At 44.1% G+C, this 20,766-nt stretch overlaps 12 protein-coding genes across 12 annotated transcripts; 8 read left to right on the top strand and 4 right to left on the bottom strand.

The window, feature by feature from the left end:
- Positions 1 to 22: 22 nt before the first annotated feature.
- WALSEDRAFT_59727 (hypothetical protein) lies at positions 23 to 1,178 on the top strand. Its single transcript, XM_006956990.1, has 7 exons — positions 23 to 85; positions 129 to 479; positions 523 to 800; positions 845 to 859; positions 909 to 977; positions 1,026 to 1,094; positions 1,141 to 1,178. The coding sequence occupies exons 1-3, from the start codon at positions 41 to 43 to the stop codon at positions 730 to 732; spliced, it is 606 nt and encodes a 201-aa protein (XP_006957052.1). The 5' UTR covers positions 23 to 40; the 3' UTR covers positions 733 to 800; positions 845 to 859; positions 909 to 977; positions 1,026 to 1,094; positions 1,141 to 1,178.
- On the bottom strand, positions 29 to 1,178 carry WALSEDRAFT_43930 (hypothetical protein). Its single transcript, XM_006956991.1, has 7 exons — positions 1,141 to 1,178; positions 1,026 to 1,094; positions 909 to 977; positions 845 to 859; positions 523 to 800; positions 129 to 479; positions 29 to 85 (listed from the first exon to the last, which is right to left on the bottom strand). Exons 1-5 carry the CDS (start codon positions 1,146 to 1,148, stop codon positions 734 to 736), a joined length of 228 nt encoding a protein of 75 aa, XP_006957053.1. The 5' UTR covers positions 1,149 to 1,178; the 3' UTR covers positions 29 to 85; positions 129 to 479; positions 523 to 733.
- Positions 1,179 to 1,223: 45 nt separating this feature from the next.
- Positions 1,224 to 3,481, top strand: WALSEDRAFT_59726 (apses-domain-containing protein). The gene is made up of 3 exons (XM_006956989.1): positions 1,224 to 1,275; positions 1,325 to 1,526; positions 1,574 to 3,481. Exons 1-3 carry the CDS (start codon positions 1,252 to 1,254, stop codon positions 3,406 to 3,408), a joined length of 2,061 nt encoding a protein of 686 aa, XP_006957051.1. The 5' UTR covers positions 1,224 to 1,251; the 3' UTR covers positions 3,409 to 3,481.
- WALSEDRAFT_56661 (hypothetical protein) lies at positions 3,448 to 4,760 on the bottom strand (the record flags this gene model as incomplete). The annotated part of the gene is made up of 1 exon (XM_006956988.1): positions 3,448 to 4,760. The coding sequence occupies exon 1, from the start codon at positions 4,021 to 4,023 to the stop codon at positions 3,448 to 3,450; it is 576 nt and encodes a 191-aa protein (XP_006957050.1). The 5' UTR covers positions 4,024 to 4,760.
- WALSEDRAFT_43922 (hypothetical protein) lies at positions 3,460 to 6,514 on the top strand. The gene is made up of 4 exons (XM_006956987.1): positions 3,460 to 4,760; positions 4,809 to 5,088; positions 5,137 to 6,306; positions 6,351 to 6,514. Exons 1-3 carry the CDS (start codon positions 4,041 to 4,043, stop codon positions 6,072 to 6,074), a joined length of 1,938 nt encoding a protein of 645 aa, XP_006957049.1. The 5' UTR covers positions 3,460 to 4,040; the 3' UTR covers positions 6,075 to 6,306; positions 6,351 to 6,514.
- On the bottom strand, positions 5,135 to 6,625 carry WALSEDRAFT_53797 (4A/4B type thioredoxin-like protein). The gene is made up of 3 exons (XM_006956986.1): positions 6,582 to 6,625; positions 6,351 to 6,532; positions 5,135 to 6,306 (listed from the first exon to the last, which is right to left on the bottom strand). The coding sequence occupies exons 1-3, from the start codon at positions 6,610 to 6,612 to the stop codon at positions 6,091 to 6,093; spliced, it is 429 nt and encodes a 142-aa protein (XP_006957048.1). The 5' UTR covers positions 6,613 to 6,625; the 3' UTR covers positions 5,135 to 6,090.
- Positions 6,626 to 6,645: 20 nt separating this feature from the next.
- WALSEDRAFT_67882 (hypothetical protein) lies at positions 6,646 to 7,350 on the top strand (the record flags this gene model as incomplete). Its single annotated transcript, XM_006956985.1, has 1 exon — positions 6,646 to 7,350. The coding sequence occupies one exon, from the start codon at positions 6,646 to 6,648 to the stop codon at positions 7,348 to 7,350; it is 705 nt and encodes a 234-aa protein (XP_006957047.1).
- A 33-nt stretch (positions 7,351 to 7,383) lies between these two features.
- WALSEDRAFT_59725 (hypothetical protein) lies at positions 7,384 to 9,768 on the bottom strand. Its single transcript, XM_006956984.1, has 7 exons — positions 9,752 to 9,768; positions 9,044 to 9,707; positions 8,986 to 8,999; positions 8,801 to 8,939; positions 8,644 to 8,756; positions 8,474 to 8,601; positions 7,384 to 8,429 (listed from the first exon to the last, which is right to left on the bottom strand). The coding sequence occupies exons 1-7, from the start codon at positions 9,762 to 9,764 to the stop codon at positions 7,407 to 7,409; spliced, it is 2,094 nt and encodes a 697-aa protein (XP_006957046.1). The 5' UTR covers positions 9,765 to 9,768; the 3' UTR covers positions 7,384 to 7,406.
- An 11-nt stretch (positions 9,769 to 9,779) lies between these two features.
- On the top strand, positions 9,780 to 15,159 carry WALSEDRAFT_67880 (hypothetical protein). Its single transcript, XM_006956983.1, has 5 exons — positions 9,780 to 10,137; positions 10,188 to 11,757; positions 11,802 to 12,875; positions 12,920 to 14,997; positions 15,048 to 15,159. The coding sequence occupies exons 1-5, from the start codon at positions 9,796 to 9,798 to the stop codon at positions 15,084 to 15,086; spliced, it is 5,103 nt and encodes a 1,700-aa protein (XP_006957045.1). The 5' UTR covers positions 9,780 to 9,795; the 3' UTR covers positions 15,087 to 15,159.
- Positions 15,160 to 15,446: 287 nt separating this feature from the next.
- On the top strand, positions 15,447 to 16,837 carry WALSEDRAFT_27695 (hypothetical protein; the record flags this gene model as incomplete). Its single annotated transcript, XM_006956982.1, has 4 exons — positions 15,447 to 15,512; positions 15,559 to 15,563; positions 15,591 to 16,169; positions 16,213 to 16,837. 4 exons carry the CDS (start codon positions 15,447 to 15,449, stop codon positions 16,835 to 16,837), a joined length of 1,275 nt encoding a protein of 424 aa, XP_006957044.1.
- A 109-nt stretch (positions 16,838 to 16,946) lies between these two features.
- WALSEDRAFT_31655 (hypothetical protein) lies at positions 16,947 to 18,272 on the top strand (the record flags this gene model as incomplete). Its single annotated transcript, XM_006956981.1, has 5 exons — positions 16,947 to 17,171; positions 17,216 to 17,758; positions 17,802 to 17,951; positions 18,002 to 18,133; positions 18,175 to 18,272. The coding sequence occupies exons 2-5, from the start codon at positions 17,650 to 17,652 to the stop codon at positions 18,267 to 18,269; spliced, it is 486 nt and encodes a 161-aa protein (XP_006957043.1). The 5' UTR covers positions 16,947 to 17,171; positions 17,216 to 17,649.
- A 79-nt stretch (positions 18,273 to 18,351) lies between these two features.
- WALSEDRAFT_67879 (DUF1604-domain-containing protein) lies at positions 18,352 to 20,725 on the top strand (the record flags this gene model as incomplete). Its single annotated transcript, XM_006956980.1, has 3 exons — positions 18,352 to 19,370; positions 19,417 to 19,540; positions 19,592 to 20,725. The coding sequence occupies 3 exons, from the start codon at positions 18,352 to 18,354 to the stop codon at positions 20,723 to 20,725; spliced, it is 2,277 nt and encodes a 758-aa protein (XP_006957042.1).
- Positions 20,726 to 20,766: the final 41 nt, after the last annotated feature.

Below are 20,766 nucleotides of genomic sequence, written 5' to 3'. Positions count from 1 at the left end.
GATCATGATACGCGGGTTTGTAACGAGTGCACGGCGGCTGATGGGGGAGGTGGACAAGAGAAGGCTGTATGTCCGGAGGATACCAGTGAGTGAGCGTTGTGCGGTGATGTCTTTCTAAGAAATGCCAGAAAGTGCTCACAGAGGAGTACCTCAGGAAATACTTCTCACAGTTTGGCGAGCTAAAGAGTATATACGTACAGAATAGAGTACCGACTTGGTCGAATAGCAAGTACGCCTTTGTTTGCTATGGCTATGCAGAAGATGCAGCCGAAGCGAAGGAGAAGGCGACTAGGATAGGAACTAGCAATCTGAATGTGGAATATGGCAGAGAGGATAGCGGGAGGAATGATATAGCGCCCTCCAATAGCCTTATAATACGGAATATCAATTCGCATCACACGACAAAAGCGGTCAGGGCTAGCCTGGAGAAGTATGGCAAGGTGGTTTATATGACGGCCCTACGTAGGCCAGTATACGGGGTGCGTGATAGTGTCTCCTGCACGTAAGACTAACAACGAATAGAATATGCGCTATTGTCAGGTTTGCTATCAGCGGCTGAGGGACGCAAAGAAAGCACACACAGCTATACGGAGCGGGAAGTTCTACAAGGGGGCGATAGTCGACTACGACAGTGAGGAGTATATCGCCAGCAAAATAGAAGCTCGCGGGCTGTCCTCAAGAAACTACCGAGCGGCGAAGGAGAGGGAAAGTAATAGATTCTCTAACAAATAGTTTATTCGTCCTGTGATTTCTGCTGAGAGAGCACCTTCATTCTACGCATCATATCGTCGTACTGGCATCTGTAGTATGTTAGCTGAGCTATTTAGTAGATAATGTGATGTACTTTTCGTAGCCGTGTCTGTAGAGTGTATGTTAGTCTAAAGCTAAGCTGATAGCAGCCTACGCACCTTTCGTCGGTACAAGCCCAAGGAGCGTACAAATTCTTGTGTCTGCAGACGTTGAGCGGTATGAGGAGACTGAGCGTCTGTTGGTATGTGTACTATCGACCTGCGCTCGCTACTCACCCGCTACACTGGTCTCTCCAGTTCAGAGGCACTCTGTTCTTCATACACTCCTCCTTTGATGCTACTGTGCTATTTTAGAGTTAGTGAATAATAAAGGGCGAGTAAAGCAACCCACTCTGCCATTTTTTAATTCACGCCTGAGATAGTATCTCCAAACGGCGTAAAGATACTCTCTCAGAAATACAGCCAAGTCAAAAATCTTAATAAAACGCGTGGAGTTTATAATATGTCTGCGCCACCGATATATAAGGTATTGCGCTTCGTTTATCCCTCTATAGCCCCTCTAACGCGTCAGACAGGCCTGCTACTCAGGCGTACCCGTATATGAGTTCAATTGCAAGAACGTAGCAGTCATGAAGCGGCGGTCTGATTCTTGGATGAACGCTACCCAAATACTCAAAGTTGCCAACTTCGACAAACCCCAGCGTACACGTATTCTCGAGAGGGAAGTACAGAAAGGCACCCACGAGAAGGTACAAGGTGGCTACGGCAAATATCAAGGTCTGTCCCGCTGCTAAACTGCTATTACCTTATTCATACCTCTACAGGTACCTGGATACCTATGGAGAGATCAGTCGAATTGGCCCGACAATATCGTATTGAATTGCTCCTAGATCCTATCATAAACTACCTCCCAGGCCCACAATCCCCTCCGCTTGCTCCAAAACACGCGACTAACGTCGGTTCACGCGCACGCAAGTCAACAGCACCAGCAGCTCAAACCCTTCCTTCTACTAGCAAGGTATTCCATCCTCTAAGTTCCACGAAGCATCCAGCGAAATTGGCTGCAGCCACGAATGCTAAGGCTGAGATTTCGGACGGTGAAGATGCCAGCATTCCATCCTCACCTTCCTTTAAATCGAATAGCTCGAGAACGCCCTCCCCTATTAGGATCAATGCACGCAAAAGGAAGCTTGAGGATGAAGCTACCATCCCTTCATCCGCCATCGATGGTTCAATAAGCTACGAGGACATTATTTTGGATTATTTCATTAGCGAGTCAACCCAAATTCCAGCATTATTAATACATCCTCCATCAGATTTCAACCCAAATATGTCTATCGATGATGAGGGCCACACCGCTATGCATTGGGCTTGCGCCATGGGCAAAGTTAGAGTCGTCAAGTTATTATTAAGTGCTGGTGCTGACATCTTCCGCGTTAATCACTCCGAGCAAACGGCTTTAATGAGAAGTGTAATGTTTAGCAATAATTATGATATACGCAAATTCCCACAACTCTACGAGCTTCTTCATAGATCCACACTCAACCTCGACAAACATGATAGGACCGTCCTTCACCATATTGTTGACCTCGCATTGACAAAATCCAAAACACATGCTGCAAGATATTATATGGAGTGTGTATTATCGAAACTCGCCAACTATCCTGATGAACTAGCGGATGTAATTAATTTCCAAGATGATGAGGGCGAATCTGCACTCACATTGGCTGCTAGAGCACGCTCGAAGAGATTGGTCAAGTTGCTTCTTGAGCATGGCGCTGACTCGAAGCTTCCTAACAAAGATGGTAAAACTGCAGAGGATTATATACTAGAAGATGAGAGGTTTAGACAATCACCTTTGTTAAACTCAAACCACCTTAGACTGCATCCACCAGACACTTCCATTTATGCACCACCTGCACATCTTTTCAATAGTGAAACGAGTCAAAATATCGCCAACACTTCGATGTCAAGTGTAGCGAACCTCTTGGAGAGCTTGGCTCAGTCATATGACAAGGAGATCACCCAGAAGGAGCGCGATTATCAACAAGCACAAGTTATTTTGAGAAATATCAAAACAGACATTGTCGAAGCGAAAAGCAATATCGAGAAGATGACGATCGATAGCAGCGAATTTGAGCATCTTAAACACAAGTTGAGAGAATTGGAAATGAAACTCGAAGAACACTCAAATGATGTATACAATAAAGGTTGGGAGGAGTACAGCAGGAATGTAGATGATCCAGCTATAGATGCCCCATCTGACAACGTTCAAGAGGAATGTGCTAGCCTTCGCAATAAGATCAAGGATTTACAAGAAAAGCGGATTTCATCTATGCAAGAACTCATTAAACGACAAAAAGAGGTCGGTACTGGTAAAAAGATGTCAGAGTATCGCAAATTAATCAGCGTCGGCTGTGGTATACCAACAACGGAGATTGATGCCGTTCTTGAGATGCTCTTGGAGAGCTTAGAAAGTGAAAATGCGAACAAGAAGGCTGCACTGGCGAGCGGAATTTCTGGTGCTCTTAGTAGCACATCGAGTGCACCAAGTCAAGCTACAACTTCGGCACCTACCGGGGTAGCCACGCCAGGTGCGCCTGTGCCAGCATCATCAGAAAAAGCAGGACTGTTACCACCAGCACCGGTAATGCAATAATATAACTAATTTAAATATGTATAATTGTACAATTTCTAACTATTTCTTCTTTTGTACGACTTCGAATCCATCATCGTCGATAATTTTCTCTGGTTTTGGCTGCTTTGGTTGGGCCGGTTGGGCTGGTTGAGTGTCTTGCATGTGTTCATCCTCGCCATCGCTCTCATCACTGTAATAAGGAATTTCCTCATCCTCACCGCGAGTGAAACCTGAAACCTTCTTGTTCTTCTCTTTCTCGTATTTTCCATATAACTCATTACTGTAGGACATATCACCTACAACAGCTTCTGCCCAGGCTTTGCGTAATTGTCCAGCGATATCTCTCGGGCTGCCATCCTCAAGATGTGCACCAAACTCATCGAAGAAAGCCTGACTGAGTATTTCCTCGGTGTCTATATAATCTAATCCACCTATACTACCATTTTGATTGTTTGGTGGACGCTCCTCGTACATATCAACTACTACACCAATCAACCAGATCCTTTTAGCTTCAGATTCTGGACCACCCCAGCTCTCAGCAACAGCCATTTTGAGTGCATGCCATAAATGTAGTATACTTATCGTCGAGCGTGCAAATATTCTCGTGTAGTCTGTCGGATCTGCAAAATTGTACATGACGTGCGAAAACGACGATGGTTGGGCTCTCTGCGATAGCAAAAAGGAAATTAGAGAGAACTAGGAGTGCGGAAGCGACGACGAGTAGTATACAGGATGATGTTGACGCAGAGGATATAGCGATAAATGCCTTCTTTGTTGATTCTGCTATAGTAGAAGAGCAGCAGGATATTGAGAGTAGAAGCGATACACCAAGGAAAACTAGAAAAAAATCTAAAGCTACATCCTCTACGACTAAACTTGGTGATAAAAGTGGTAGTGATTCCACTGAGGATGTCACACAGAGACGGAAACGCAAGCAGAAAGCCCAGCATTATGACTACAATTGCGTTTCTAACTTTGGTACCTCAGAGAGTACGACTTTGTTTGACAGTGAATCTATATATCTCGGTTTCGACAATCACGCTAGTCTCATCTTGGCCGGCAAGTTTCGACTTCAGGTTTTGAAAGGCTCACTTGATATATTTGGGACTACAATAAATGCATCAGAGGTCGTACATAGCGTTTATGCACCTACTTGCTATCCACTCCCGACGCTTTCTGCTGGTACTGACAATCCTACCACCCTTGAGGGCGTTCCACCTGCACTGGCACACAACAATGCTGTCGTTAGACTCTCAGAACTCAAGGATGGCTTGGAGACACTCGGTAATGCTCTCCCAGATTTCAAGAACACATTTGAGGCACCATACGAAGGTAGCTACGAAGGCTGGAACGCCGTCAAGGGTCTCTATCCGGTGAGTCGGGTTTATACAGGAATCACCGTATGTTTACAACCTTCCCAGATTCTAGAATCGACATCAAACGTCTACGCTTACCTTCTCCCACCATCCTGGACCAGTGCTGCCAATATTGCTCGCGAGAATTCATTCCGTTCGGCTGAGCCTTATATAGCTATAGTGAAAGGATGGAAGAACACAGGCAAGAGTGCTTTCTCGAGGTTACTATCTAATACACTCAAAAATTCCCACAAGAAGGTAGCATACCTCGAGTGCGACATTGGTCAGTCGGAATTCATGCCATCTGGCTGTGTTTCTCTGCACCTTCTGGATGAATATTTGCTAGGTGAGTTGATGTAGTTTGTATATAACACAACATCTGACATAATATCAGGCCCTGCATTTACTCACCCGCGTATACCCGCAAAAGCGCACTTTATTGGTGATGTGTCACCCGTAAATGACCCATCTAACTATGTAGATGCGATCAAGGACCTTATCGAGCATTATCATAGTCATATTGCTCATTCACTCAGCGAAGATGGCGATTATACCCCGATTCCGCTTGTTATCAACACACAAGGATGGATAAAAGGACTTGGAGCAGAATTGCTTGAGGGTATACTCGCAGCTGCAGGCACGTACAACCTTGTGGAGATGTCAGCATTCGTCGAACAACCATCTGAAGAAGATAACGAGCGTAAAGATGATGAGTCGACTATCAAGATAGATGCAATTGCAACAGCTGAGAATCCCATGTTGAACAGATACCATTCAGCTGACTATAGAAACCTGATGATGTCGACCTATTTCCATTCCAAGATCCAAGAGAATAATCTTAGTTGGGATTTCAGCTTGCCGTTGACGCATATGGTTCCACTCTGCGTTGACTACTGTGATGATCTGTCGTATGTTTCTATCATCGATGGCGAAGATGTCGCTCTGAAACACACATTAATGGCGTTGAATGCCACCGTTGTCGCACTCGTCGAAGGCGGCGAGAATGTAGATAACAATGGGGAGCTACTTCGACGAGATGATCTGACAACTTTCAAACAATCAAGGGTTTTGGGATATGGTCTCATACGTGCAATCGACAGTAATGCCAATCAATTACAAATATTAACACCACTAGATGTCACATTATGTCGCCGCGTGAACGTCCTAATGAAAGGTAAGGTCGATTTGCCAGTATGCAGCCTTATCGACTGGACCGACCGCGATATCGACTACGCGAATGTCCCCTACATCACAAATGAAGTCGCGGTGGGTGAGGGTGCTCAAAAGCGCAAAGTGCGAAAGGATATACAACGGAAAGCTGCTAATAACTAATAATACATGCATGAACTTAATACTTATAACGTGTCGAGTAGTCTTTAGGCGATACAACTAGACCACGTCCTTTAGAGGCGCCCCTGTAGACTGTCTCTATTATGTCTATCATTTCTTGCTTACTATCCATCGGCCAATTTATCTTGTTATTGTTACCGGTTCCAAGATCGATCATAATGTGTTTGTTTCTGTAGAAGAACATGACTGTTACATCGTCGTAGAGTTCATACATCTGTGAATGTTTAGAGTATAATCTTATAAGGGTTTGCTACCCACTTTATTAAAATCCGGTACGAGTGTGTTATCGCAGAGGTAAATCACACCAAAGTTTGCAACTCTCTCAGAAATATTATAGAGTGTCTCGTCCATGACCATACAATCAGGGTTTGAGTCCTTACCGAAGCGTATGACGACCACTCTGTCGTCTTCTGATAGTATCGCTTGATCGACGTGCCAGCCTGGTCTAAAGTGAGTGTCTGTCTAGTTTATAGAGGCTATTTTACTTACCAGTTGGTAGATGCGGCAGAAAATAGGACATTTTTTAGTTAAACCTTCGTCGTCGCGATTCAAGATGTTTGGCTTCTCACTTTCTTACTATCAGGAGCGTATAATGGCAGCACCACGGAATACAGCCGCTGCTAACAAGAGAATAAGGAAGCGTAAGCGCAGGACGCAGTTGGATGATAGCAGCAGCAGTAGTAGTAGTAGCGAGAGCAGTTCTTCAGAAGAGAGCGGAAACGAGGAAGAGAAGGAAGAGAAGGGAGAGAAAGTCGAAAAGCTTGCATTGGAGAAGTCATCATCTGATAGCGACAGCGATAGCGATAGTAGTGACAGTTCGAGCAGCTCAGATAGCAGCTCAGGAAGCAGCAGTGCACCATCAATTAGAGTTAAAGGAAAGAAGAAGACCCAGCATAGCGTTACACAACAACAGCAAAGACAGTCACTCTCCCCTCAGCCTTCTACCGCTAACGACGCTTTCATTCCTACATCAATTTTCAACGATAGCGGTGCATCGCTATCACTCGATGGCGATAAAAAGACTGAGAACCCAATTAGAACAGCTTTCAGATCTCACTGGATGGCTACCATAGCTGATAGCTTCTCGGGAGACCTCGAGAAATTGAGCACAGAACCACACATGAATGGTGATAAATTGAAGTTGCTTATTGGTGCATTAAGTACAAATAACACCGCTATACAGGATGATGAGGTCGATTTAGTCCTCTCGGAGACAAAGAATAGAGATCAAGATCAAGATGTAAAAATGGAAGAGTAAATTAATTATAATGCATTGTTCTTATTTTATTACAAATATTGTCTCAGGTGTAAAGACTAAGTTACTTCCATCTTGTTACTACCTTCTGCAAATACACTACTTGGAGGCGACAGTCTGTCTCCATTTCTGCTGCTTATCCATTCGAGAATATCGTCGTAATGTTTCTCAACTAATACCCAACTGCTTGATTCTGTACTGGCGAGTACCTTACCAAAACTCTTAAATGGTTTTCCATTTTCAACGTGATCATGAACAGATGGAATTATAACCAGTGTCTTAGACTCATACCAGTCTTTCATTATCTTTAGCACACGCGGTACATCCAACATACCAGGTATGTAGATACTCGCATGCACCCGTTTCTCCACAGTTGACCTTCGCATTTCGAAAAACTTCGTAATTGCCGCACAGGCACTACCAAAACCAACGAAGACTACCTTCAAATTAGGTTTAGAGAGATCAATGAAGTTGTCCCAAAGCCACACCAGGAGGTCCTTAACTGGGTCTATTTGGGTACGGAGTAGTCTCGTTTGACGAGATTGGTTCGCGAAATTGTGGAAAATGTTTACATCTATCACACCCCATTTCTTAGATTCGGCCATATCAAGTATCCGTTCAGTCGTATCAACAAGGAATGACTTATCAAGCTTGATTTCACCATTATTCTTGCTTTCAAAGAGAAGATTACCAAAGTCGTGGACATTCACGAGTAGAGTATCCACGCTGTATAGATCACTCGTAGCCATAACTTGGTTCTCGAACCTCCGTTTGATCTCTTCATCAGTGATATCCAAGCTGAACATGTTATACTTTTCGTATAAGAGTTGTTCGCGGTATTTCGATAATACTTCGTAGATAGATGTGACATTTTCTGATGATGGCTGCAAACTGCTGTTGACATTTGACTTTGGTGATACTGATTTCCAGTATTTCGACTGAACCATACAGACATCATGGAGTGTTTCCATTGCGGTCGTCTTCGCAACACTATTGAATGGGGCCTGTGGTGGTATTTCACCAAGGAGTGTTTGAGTGGTTGATGTTGCTGATGTTGCGATTGAGTCAAGGTTGTAACCTCCCTGAATGCTTTTAATGGGTGAAATGAATAGGTTATGAAACTCACCTCCAAAGCTACGACCATTTTCCCGCCCGCTAAGCTACTCAACTGGTGTGTCATCTGCGCATATCCAAGCGGTGTTATCAAATTTTCACCAAGGGGGTCATTTATAGCGGCATCATATCCCGCGGAAACTATAAAGGTTATTTGGTAATCCTGCAATTAATGATACCCACTTATGACCAAGTCTGGTGCGAATTCTTGCGATATTGGCATAACTACTTGGTTGAATGCTTGGAGATATTCAGGGTCACCCATGCCCGCATGAGGCCAAGGGATATTGACAGAACTGAATGATAGTTAGCTAAGTAGGTTAAACAGCAGCACACCTACAATCCTTCGCCAGCACCACTACCAGTCATATTCATACCACCGAAATCACTTCCAGGATAGAATGTCCCATTTTCATAACGATGGAGAGATATGTAAAGCACGCTAGGATCATCGTAGAATGCGCGTTGTGTGCCATTACCTGTGCTCTTGTTAATGGTAATCAGGGTGAGCAGCTGAGTACAGACCATGATGTACATCCCTGGTTGAGGCGTTAAAAGAGGCTAAAGATAAAGAGAAACCCACCAATCGAGAATAAGTACCCGCTTTACAGAATTTGGATAGTTCTTCTGTGCCCAACGAGCTGCTATACTGGCGTTGTTGAAGAAAGAGAAACCCATCATTTGCTCTGGCTCAGCATGGTGACCTGGTGGTCTCACGATGGCGAAACCATTACGAATGCGTTCATCACAGACGGCTTTTGTAAGTTCGAGCAAGCTACCAGCTGATAAGAGGGCTGCGTAGGTTGTCATAGGGTTGACGTAGATGGACATGCGCTCGTGCAACGGAATCAAAGCGCGCAGTTCGACTTCCGGGATAAAGGCCAGCATGTTAACTCTATCCCAGTGCTCTGGCGAGTGTACGAGAGTGACCTCTGCTCTAGTGACGTTTCGTGAATTGATTTTGAGCATTCGCTTGATACATTGTGAGTTGTTCAAAGATTCGTAAATAGACGTTATTCTCGCTGGCTGCTCTGGATGGTCGTCTTCGTCGAATGGAGCATGTCTCGTCATTTCGTAGTCGTATACGTATCCAGAACGGACGAGGCCGGAGAACGGCATCCGTATGAGCTCTGAGGGTGGCTCTAATAGCCCCGCGTGGCTCTCGCTGGGTGGATGGCGGTAGTACTTCCTGACGGTCGTCGTTACGGTCTCATAAAGCGGCGCAGGCTGATTGTTAGGAGATGTCGCTGTAGGGAGTGAATAGAGATTTTTTATTTTATAGCGCTCTCACTATCTTCTACCATCTCGGCCATCTCTTCAACCTCAACCTCGAAGATGGACTTGAACGAATTCAAGTCGACGATGCTGAAAGAAGACGAGGAAATATTTGAAGGCGAGTTCGAGGACGACGACGAGGACGAGCTCTCGTCACAGATGTCCATCCCAGAGGACAATATCGACTACAGCCTCGTCTACGCATTGCACACTTTCTTAGCAACCGTAGAGGGCCAAGCGAGCGTCGTCCGCGGAGACAGCCTGGTGCTTCTCGACGACAGCAACGCTTACTGGTGGCTGATCAGAGTTCTCAAAACCCAGGAATTGGGCTACATACCCGCAGAGAATATTGAAACGCCAGACGAGCGTCTTGCCAGGCTGAACAAGCACAGGAATATCGACGTACGTCTCTTCCCCTGGTTTCTTTTTTTGTCTAGACTAACTCCCCCAAGATCACATCTGCAAATCATTCCGATCTATCACATCAGCCTCCCTCTTCAGACACACACGCGCCGCTGAAGATCAAGAAGCAGAAGAACAACGACGGTAAGGCGAGCCGCAACGTCGCATTCACCGCTCCATCCTACAGAGAACTCGTTTTATACCCAGAAGAAATCGCCCAGGCTGAGCAGGAGGCAGCACAGAGGGCTTTGGAAGAACAGGACAGCTACGACGAGGAGAGCGATTCAGGCTCTGAATTGAGCTCACATGATGCTTCACTCTCTTCTCAGTCACATTCTGAGTCCTCTCACGGTCACCTCGTCGATGAACAACATCCAGCTGACAGCGAGAGCGATATCATCGCTCCCGCAGCTGCAGCTATCAACAGTAGCGATCCACCCGTTGATGCCTCCCAGAGACACAGTTATGGCTCTTCAGCTGATACCCACTCCTCAGAGAGCCTTGTACAATACATGCCAGAAGTCAAGAAGCACGAAGATAACACAACTACCAATTCAGGAATTGATAAAGATGCTCAAAATTCTACTGATATCAATGAAATTGCCTCAAAGACCGCTGATGAAACAGTACCAATACCTGATCAAACAGTAGAATCAGCACAGCCAGCACAAGCAACGCAACCAGCGCAAGCAGCCCAACCAGATATTGAGGGTTCCACTCAAGCTCCTTATAAGCCCCTCCAAGCTGATATTCGCCCTCTTTCCTTCAACTCTACTACGTCATCTGTTTACAGTTCAAATAGCAACAAGAATATTACTATACAACCTCCTCAATTGATTCAATCACAACCATCGGATTCATCACATACACAATCTACGCCTAACGTTAGCGTACAGAATGAACACAATGATGACGATCAGAATACTACCTACCTTACAACTAACGCTTCACCTTTGTTAGACCCTGCAACTTCACCGACCAGGAAAGTTACTATCACGCCGGACGTGGCTCAAAGTCCTGATCCTAACTTATTAATGAACGGTTTATCTTCACCTACGCAACAAATAGCACAAAATTACAATCACAAGACATCTTTCGATGATTTGATGACAATGGACAGTCAGTCATCTGAAGGTGGTGGCTCACAGAAAACTTCAATTTGGAAGAGCTCACCTTTGATGTCCGACCGTGGTAAAGATAAGAAACAATCGAAGGAGGATAAGAAGAAAGCCAAAAAGTTGCAGAAAGAAAGGTCATCACAAAGTCTCAATGAAATGGCCTCAAATGATTCAATTAAGAAGAAGGGCGGTGTATTCGGTAATCTTTTCAAGAAGAAAGAGAAGAAGTCTGTTGATTCAACTGGTGATGGCGTTGATAGTATCAAATCATCAGATAGCTTCGCCGGTAGTGATAACCTCAGTGATAGTTTACACAAATCTTCCAGCCAAGATCACCTCAACGGTAGAACTAGCGTTGAATCTAGAAATATTTCATCACCTATGGCCGTCAGACACTCACCGAATACTTTCACGCCACTTGCTCCTATCAGTCATCCATCACCTTCTATACGACCAAGGAATGAGTCACTTGCTAACTCTTCCTCACTCAATGATATGAAACGTAAGTTTAGGAGTGATATATTATTTATCTAACACATATATCAGCATCAACTTCAAATAACTCCCTTACGGTATCTCCAAATGCAAGCAAAGGGTTGGAGACTCCTAGTCCTGCACTCTCACAGCAATCCTGGACAAGTCCAAATAATAGCTTGAACGCTAGACCAGGGTCCTTGCTTGGTGTGAAACATCTAAACGTCTTGAGAATGTTCGCAGCTCCATCCCTCAAAGCCGAGGCTACATTCAAGACTGTCTTGCTTAATGGATCGACGACTGCTAATGAGCTCGTTAAGCAGGCAATGCAGAGATTTAGACTCTCAGCTAGTGAAGAAGAAAGTGACTACTTTATCACCATCAAGGAGCAAGACAGCGGAAATGAAACTGTTATAGAACCAAGTCAAAAGCCATTAGCGTTGTTTGAGATTACGAATCATGCCTTGGCTAGCAAACATCTCAGTGCACCAAATAGTGATCTTCCAAAGGTTAAGAGAAGCTCAGTTGGTAGTATAAGTAGTATAAGTAGCAATTTGTCAGCTTTACCTGCTATTTCGAAGCTTGGATTGGGAGATTATAGTGATGATAGTGCCGTCAAGATGTACATACACTGTCGCAAAACTTCATCAGTAGATTTACATGATAACGATGTCGATGGTGATGCTGAGGACGTCTATGCTGGTTATATGAATGATCCGAGTGTATCATCACCAATATTTGATGACTTCGAGGCATCTAAAGAAGATCAAGTGAATCATGAGATCAATGCAAGAAACAATGCATCCCTCTCCGCAAAAAAGAAGAGGGAAAGCCATATCCTTTCACAATTGCATCTTGAGAGTGATAAAATCAATTTGAGTGTTTTGATTAATGGTAAAGATGCGCCTGAAGGTGTAACGCTTGATAAGAGTATGAAGAGTACAAACGGATTTTACGAGAATAGATTGACTATACCAACCAATTCAACCGTTGCTGAAGTCATCGAGCAAGCTCTCAGTGGATTCGGAATTTACGAGGGAGTTGTCGATGGTGGAGATGATGTTGACTTGCGCGTAGATGGAAGAAAGAGCGCTGTCAAATACCGCTTGGCTGTTAAGCCACTCAATAAGAAAACAGTCGATGCTCGTAAGTGTTGATGTAACTAATTCGATTATACTAACAAATCACAGATTCCAGCCTTAATCCTAACAGCAGGGTTATTGATGCTAACAAGGAGAATATCCAGCTTTATTCAGGTAGTGAAGCTTCAGAGAGCCAGGCTCAGCGACTCAGTTATAGAGGTCATCCAGATAACGAATTACAATTTACCTTGATTAAAGCTGACAAATTGAGTCATCAGAATGAGGGTGCGAATATGGTCAAAGCTGCTGTAGATGACAGCACAGATGCCCCTTCATTGGCTGAAATCATTGCTCGTCAGAGATCTGAAAAGCAGCGCAGTAAAGGTGCCATTAGTCCTATTCCATATGATGTTGCGGATGCTGATCGCGGTATTGAATCAACTGATCAACATGAGCAACACGAGAAAATTGATGATACTGTTCAAACACCACGAGCAGAGTATGCAAATCAGGTCTTTTCACCTGCACCGTCATCTTCCTCACACTCACAATCAACCCCTCAGCAAACGGAAGAAACACCAATACAAGCACCACGTTCATTGGATGACCACGAGAGTAGCGTGCATAGTGAACACACAGTTGGTGAAGAAGGTGCTGTTTCTCATAAACGTTCAACTTCGAATACATCCGAGCAAGTTGAAGAACTCGCAGATGAGAAGGAAACGAAGGGATTAGGATTGAGAGATAGTGACAGTATGGAGAATTATCAAATTGGAGATTTCATGCATTCTCCGAATACGACAGCGACAAATAGCGTAGCTGATAGGTCAAGTCAGGCATCTTCGATGATGACAAGTTCGACAAACGATCGTATCACTTCTGGTGAAGGATTTGACGATCTCATTGAAAGAATCTGGCAGAGAGAGAATCAAGATGATTCGAATGGCTCCGATGATAAAGGACATCACAAAGATTTGATTAGAAGCCATAGCTCATTTAGTCTGAGAACTGCTCATACAGATATATCATCGTCTACGATTTCTACAATGAATGGTCAAGAATTTGCCGATGCTAGATCTACTCCGTTGTCCAGGCGTAGTATGTCCAATAGCAGTTTCAGCGATGATGACGAGAAAGCTATTCGTGATTTACAATCTGCTCCTGTTAACCTTGAAGGTACGAATAGCTCAACCGATTCTCACGAGACAAACAATAAAAACAAATCAAACGAGACGAGTACCTCAAAGGAAATAAAGATGAATGACAGCAGAAGAAGCGTTGATAGTAGCGATAACAGAAGCAGCATAGCAAAGAATAATATGACCTTCGGAGAGACTACAAAGGAGAAGCCAGAAAGCGGCGCACCAGTACAAACGAACAGAGGAAGCGTTGACAGCAGCGACAGTAGAAGCAGCATTGCAAAGAATAGCATCATGAGCATTGGCGAGAGTACAAAGGAAAGCGCAAAAACCATACCACCAACACAGGTTAACAGAAGGAGCGTTGATAGCAGCGACAGTAGAAGCAGCATTTCAAAGAATAACATCATGAGCACTGGCGAGAGTACGAAGGAAAATACAGAAAGCATACCACCAGTACAGATGAACAGGGGAAGCGTCGATAGTAGCGATAGCAGAAGCAGCATTTCAAAGAGTAACATCTTGAACCTCGGAGAGAATGCAAAGGAAAACACGGAGACCGTACCACAAATACAGATGAGAAGACAGTCAGCGTCGACGACATCCTCAAATAGTGAATCTGGTAGACGTTCAAACACGCCTTCTACAATAGCGACAACGAATCCAACTCCACCGTCCATTCTCTTCCATGGCAATAATGCTATCACGAATGGGGCAGCATCCACTGATGAAAGTCACGAGAATACCTACGAGAATATGAGAACTGTAGCAAGCTCAGCTAGTTCACGTTCATCGATTTCTACCCCAAATCAGTCAACTCCAGCAACAGGCGGTGCAGTTAATACAACGAATAGATTGACTCACGTTGAGAATATGGTACAAAGTATTAATATCAAGCATCTGCTTACTTTGTCTCAACATGCTAGACGACAACAAGCTCCAAAGACGCCAAGGAAGGGCGACTACGTCGACCAAACGTGGTTTGCGAAATCTAATCATGATCCTATCTATGATAGTGTTAGAAATGATTTAGATGGAATTGAAGGTGTAAGTCATATAAGACATTATGGTAAACAATCACTAATATATCATTATAGGAACTTGATAGACTCCTCCAACAGACCTTAGCCATGTGAACATCTGAACGTAAATTGTAATGTTCCCGAAAGAACCATAGAAAGTGTAACAACTGTAGAATGATTATCTTGATGTATATAAATTTATTAATTTACTATCCATTTAGTTTAAAAAAATTTGAAAAGTCGAGTTCATTCGTTGTAATCACACAGGGGAGGGAAATGAATAGGCTGTGCTACATTTTAATATGCTACAATAAAAAAATAAGTAATCACTTTTGCTGTTTAAAAATGATTTTATTTTCCATCCCGCTTACGTTTCTTTGTTTGAAGGCGCTCGTAATCGCACGACGAAGCGTGTTCCGAGGAGAAATGCATAAATTCCAGTCTCACGTGTTTTTGCCTTAACAGTAAACCATCATGTCAGTATCAAACGTACAAAAGCAACGTCGCAGTTCAATAGACCCGTCATTGTTGCAGCCAATGGTGAGTTTCTTTATTATTTAGAGATAATTTGCTCATCGTATTTTAGCACAGGTGAGTCTATAGCGAGCAACATCTCAGACAGCTAAACATGCTCAGCTTCGAGTCCCTCCCTGGACCGAAGTTTAACCTTTTGTTCATTGGTTCCGGCAATATCAACTTTGGTACGGATGAGGGTCCATGGAATCACTCAAAGAGAGCTGAAATGAAGTGGGGTACACGTTTAAACGTTGTTGGTATCGTCGATCCAAACAGCGCCAGAGCAGACCTCGAATTGGGCAAGAAGAGAGCAAGCTTTGTTGCACCAGCCTACTCTGATACCAAGTGGTTCCCTAACGTTGATGCAGCAAAGGAAGGCCTTACCGCCGATGAGCAACCACATGCTATCATCGTTGGTGCACCACCACAATTCAGAGGTGGTTTGGCACCTCCAGCAAACTTAGAGTTGGCTTTATTAGAGGCTTTCCCAGAAACAGCACTTTTCCTCGAGAAGCCAGTCACCACAGGTGACGCAGAGGATGCTAAGGAAGTCGGTAAAAGAATCGCAGCAAAAGGCAACGTCGTCTCAGTTGGCTACATGTTGCGTTACTCACGTGCTGTACAAACCATGATCAAGATAATTGAGGAGAAGGATCTCACTGTCATGTGCACTTCTGCAAGGTGAGACAGATGTTTTTATTTTTTCACTTTTAACATCGCGTAGATATATCTGTGCGTATGAGAAGATCGCAAAGGAAGACTGGTGGGATAAGGCACGTTCATGTGGTCCAATCGTCGAACAAGCCACTCACTTCTGTGACTTGTCGAGATATTTCGGTGGTGACGTTGCTTTAGACTCCGTACAAGCTCACTCTGTAGAGTGGAATGAGGAACCAGGAAAGCTCTCAAAGATGCCAATCGAGGAGAGCAAGATTCCAGCTGAACAGCGTATCCCAAGATTCACGACTTCCAGTTGGAAATACTCAAATGGTGCGGTAGGAAGTCTTGTCCATGGTGTTGCACTCCAAGACACTGACTACTACACTGAGTTGACGGTCTTCGCAGATGGATACCAATTGAGATTGGTCGACCCATACAACAACCCAACACTTTACATCAGAGCCCCAGGTAGTGATGCCGAGGTTATGCAAACATTTGCAAATGATGATCCATTCTTCTCTGAGCTCAGCAACTTTGGTGACTTGATTGAACGTGATAGTGAACACAACAAGGAAAAGCCACTTAACACCACCGTTTTGTCTAGTTATGAGGATGCTGTTCAAACATACCAATTATCCTGGGCTATTCGTCTTTCAAGTGAGAAGGGAAGAAAGTTCCCAGTTCAGTAGATCTTCTTTATATTTTATAGATTTTACGTCGCAACATGTAGTACACGTGCAAAATTGGTTCCATGCATTTCACTAATTTTCATCTTTTTTTTTCTCTTGTTTAAAACCACGAGGAGGATGAGTGTGGGTGTAAGAATAAGGAATATAGCCTTCAGCGCTGCTAGTATTGGGTTGATACTCTACGGTGATAAGCAATTAACGCTTATCGGAATAGAAGACTGGCTAGCTCAGCAGAATGTCGGAAGGTCACAATTCTTGACGATTGTAGCTGGTGTATATGGATCTATGTTAGCCCATTTGTCTATAATAGTTGATCAATTCTTTGGTACTCAAAGTGAGAGCTACTCAGCGCGTATGACTAGTCTGATGGTTTTGTAGCGACCGGTAGAATAGCTCGGTCATTGACGTTACTTGCATTACCGGCGAATATAACAATAACGTTGATTTACTGGCCACTATACCTCTTCCTGAGCCATCTTATTAGTTCGAATACAGAAGTAAAGCTGCCGTTACTAACGGATTTACTGATACACTTCATACCGGGTGTCAGTTTGCTGATATACACGATCTGTATTGAGGACTCACGACGGGTGCATCTATTCGGAAAGGATTTGGCCAAGTTTATAACAATGGCTTTGGTCTATATCAGCTGGGTCGAGTACAAGGCATTTGTAAACGCAGACAAATTGCTACGCTACCCATACCCATTCTTGAATATCGTCGGAAATACGGAGAGGATATCTATATATTTTCTCGCTACAGCTATCAGCTGGCTTATATTTGTATCGCTCAATCGATGGGCTTCTTAGATTATGACGTTCACTTTTAATTTATTGAGAAACATTCCGAGAGCGAGCCAAGTGGGTAGAGTTCAGCTCAGAGGTGCTACTAGTCAATTCGCTGCATTCAGAGGTTTAGCTAGTCCGTATACCCGCTTCTCCCGATACAAGCTCACAATTCACAGCTAAACGCTTCACCAAGCAGCATGAGTATGTTATATACGATGACGAAACCAACATTGGTACTATCGGTATTACAAACCACGCACAGGAGAGCCTCGGTGATGTCGTCTTTGTTGAGTTGCCAGCTCCAGGGAGCGTAGTCAAGCAGGGCGGTAGGTGTCTCATATCTAGAGTCTCTATATACTTATAGTGGCGCCCGTAGAACAAATTGGTGCTGTTGAAAGTGTAAAAGCTGCCTCAGATATCTACGCACCACTCGCTGGTCACGTCGAAGCCGTCAACGACGAACTGAGTGAGCAGCCAAATCTACTCAACAAGTCTCCAGAGGAAGATGGTAGGTGTCTCTTCATCTCACTCTCCTTCTAACAACTCCAGGATGGCTCTGTAAAGTTAGAGTAACCGCTCCTGAACAGTTCAACGAATTGCTCAACGAGGAGACATACACTTCTTTGTTCGCTGCTGAGGAATAAAAAATAATTCTTTTTACTTTCTTCCCTTCTCTCGTTTGCCTTATCTCGTCTGCCTTACCTCATCTCTCTGATTAGAACATCCATGAGCGCTGCACGATATCTCAAGAGATTAGAGAGAGATAAACCAGGCGCTGGACAGGCAGCAGCGCAGGCGAGCTCTAATGAAAATTTCTGCCTCGTTGGTACTCCCTTGCCCAGTTTAGTAGATAGCAAGAAAGATAAGAATGAATATCAGCCAATTTGGCAGCAAGAAGTGCTTGACGAACAGGGTAGACGTAGATTTCATGGTGCATTCACTGGTGGTTTCTCAGCAGGTTATTTCAACACCGTTGGCAGCAAAGAAGGCTGGACACCCTCTACTTGGCAGTCGAGCAGGTCTGGAAACACTGGAAAAAGGGCCAGACCAGAAGATTTCATGGATGAAGAAGATTTAGAGGCTCTCAAGGAAGCCAGAGTGTTAGAGACACGTCCAGATTATGATCTTCTGGCTGGTAGCGCATCAGATAACAAGCGACAGCGTGTTGACGATAATGATACGTTTTCAAACATTTTCAGACCGGCGAAGTCTGGTATTGGTACACTTCTCATGCGTAAAATGGGCTGGAGGGACGGTCAAGGTGTAGGTCCACGTATTAGCATTCATAAAGCTAAAGAGCAAAACCCAAATTTGAATGTCTTGGAAGAACACGGCGAGAAGCACACATTTGCACCACAGGATTCTTCTTTGATGATCCCACCCCGTCAGATCGGATCTCAAGGGCTGGGATATGCCTACACAGTCCATTCTCTCAGATCATCTGATCAAGGCGGGACAGAAAAACAGACAAAAGGTGATATATCTCATGGTTTCGGCTTGGGTATTGAAGATGCAGACGAGGATGACATTGATATTTACGGTGGTCCTTCGCTTAACATAGAAAGAGGGCAGAAGCTGAACCAGTTGGCATACGATGATAGTAAAGATTATAACGGAAGTGCAACAAGGCAGTTGGAAAAGCAACCACCACCTCGCAATTTGGTAGGAGTTGAATTTTTCAAAGACGGCAAGCCACTTTTAAAGGGCTTCGTATTACAGAAAAATAATCAAATAAGTGAGACTTGGTAAGTTATTATACATACTAGAAACTTGTGCTTATTACATATCTAGGTTTGACCAACCAGAGGTTCCCAAGAACTGGAAACCAGACCCAATGAGAGTGTTGAAAGTAAAGATAAACACTCAAGAAGATGCTGAAGGCACATCCAAACCGATCCCTCGGGATGCAAATGATGTATGTATTCTATTGTTCTAAGCACTTCAGACTAATCAAACAAACCATCAGCGCGCACGTATTTTGGGAGAAGAAGTACCCAAAAAGTCTGTTTTTGACTACGTCTCCGCTCAAGATAAGCAGCGACTAGAAAAGGAGCAGTCAGACTTTGAAGATGAGCAGGAGATCCGAATACCACCGATAGATAAAGCCACAGCTAGCAACGCTTTACGAGCAAGCATACCATTTCCAGAAGGTGATCCAAAGAGGGCCCGCTATACCGCCTATTTGCATTCTCAATCAGATCCTCAGAAGTACCCACCAGATGTAGTGAATTTACCAGACGATACTCAAACAAAAACGCAATTCAATATAGAGCTAGTAGAGTTCCAAAAAACTGCTAGTCTTTTTAAACCGATGACGGCCGCAATGGCTGGTAGGTTTACAACAGGATCGCGAACAAATGTGGGTACTACTGAGACACCGTCCTTTGAGCCTGGATTGCGTCCTGGTGTTACACCAAAAGCAAAGGAACCATCACCACCACCAAAACCAGTCGAAGAAGTTCGAGCAGAGCGTGATGCAGAAAGACAACGGAATGAAACTCCTCTCCAAAAAGCAGTACGTGAGGGTAACTTGGGTATAAAGACAGGTACACATACTTTCACATCGTGGAAACCTTCAAAGTTGCTTTGTAGAAGGTTTCAGGTACCGCCTCCGGCGATTACGCTTGAGAGTGATGATAGCGAAGCAGGATTTCAATTCGGAAAACAAACAGGTGGAGAAGCACCCCAGCATAAGCCATCTGCATGGGCAGCTGCGGGACTTGAAGACGTTTCATTACCGGAACCACCCAACGTTTTGGAGTTGGAAAGACACGCCGCAGCTAAAGATCGGAATCCAGGACTAAAGCAAGTGGGTCTAGGCGAGGATGAGAAGGCGATGGAAATGATAGCCAAACAGACGCGACCGCCAATGGATATTTTTAAGGCAATTTTTAATGAAAGTGATGATGAAGATGAAGAACGCGAGAAACCGGGAAGAGAGAAGAAAGCGGTGACGGAAAAGACAAGCGAGAAGAAGAAGAAGAAAGACGCGAAGAAACGTAACAACCTTCGAAGTAAACTGACGTTTGATGATGGCGAATCGGAAGAAATCCAAACGAGTGAAAAGCCAAAGAGGCGTTTAGCTGTAGATTTTATGTAAAAGAAGTTTTATTAAAAAGAATAATTGTTTGTATTTTTTAC

The sequence above is a fragment of the Wallemia mellicola genome (assembly GCF_000263375.1).
Source record: "Wallemia mellicola CBS 633.66 unplaced genomic scaffold WALSEscaffold_4, whole genome shotgun sequence".
Classification (NCBI taxonomy): Eukaryota; Fungi; Basidiomycota; class Wallemiomycetes; order Wallemiales; family Wallemiaceae; genus Wallemia; species Wallemia mellicola.
Note: the sequence above shows the minus strand (reverse complement) of the source record. Positions and strands in the feature narration are given on the sequence as shown.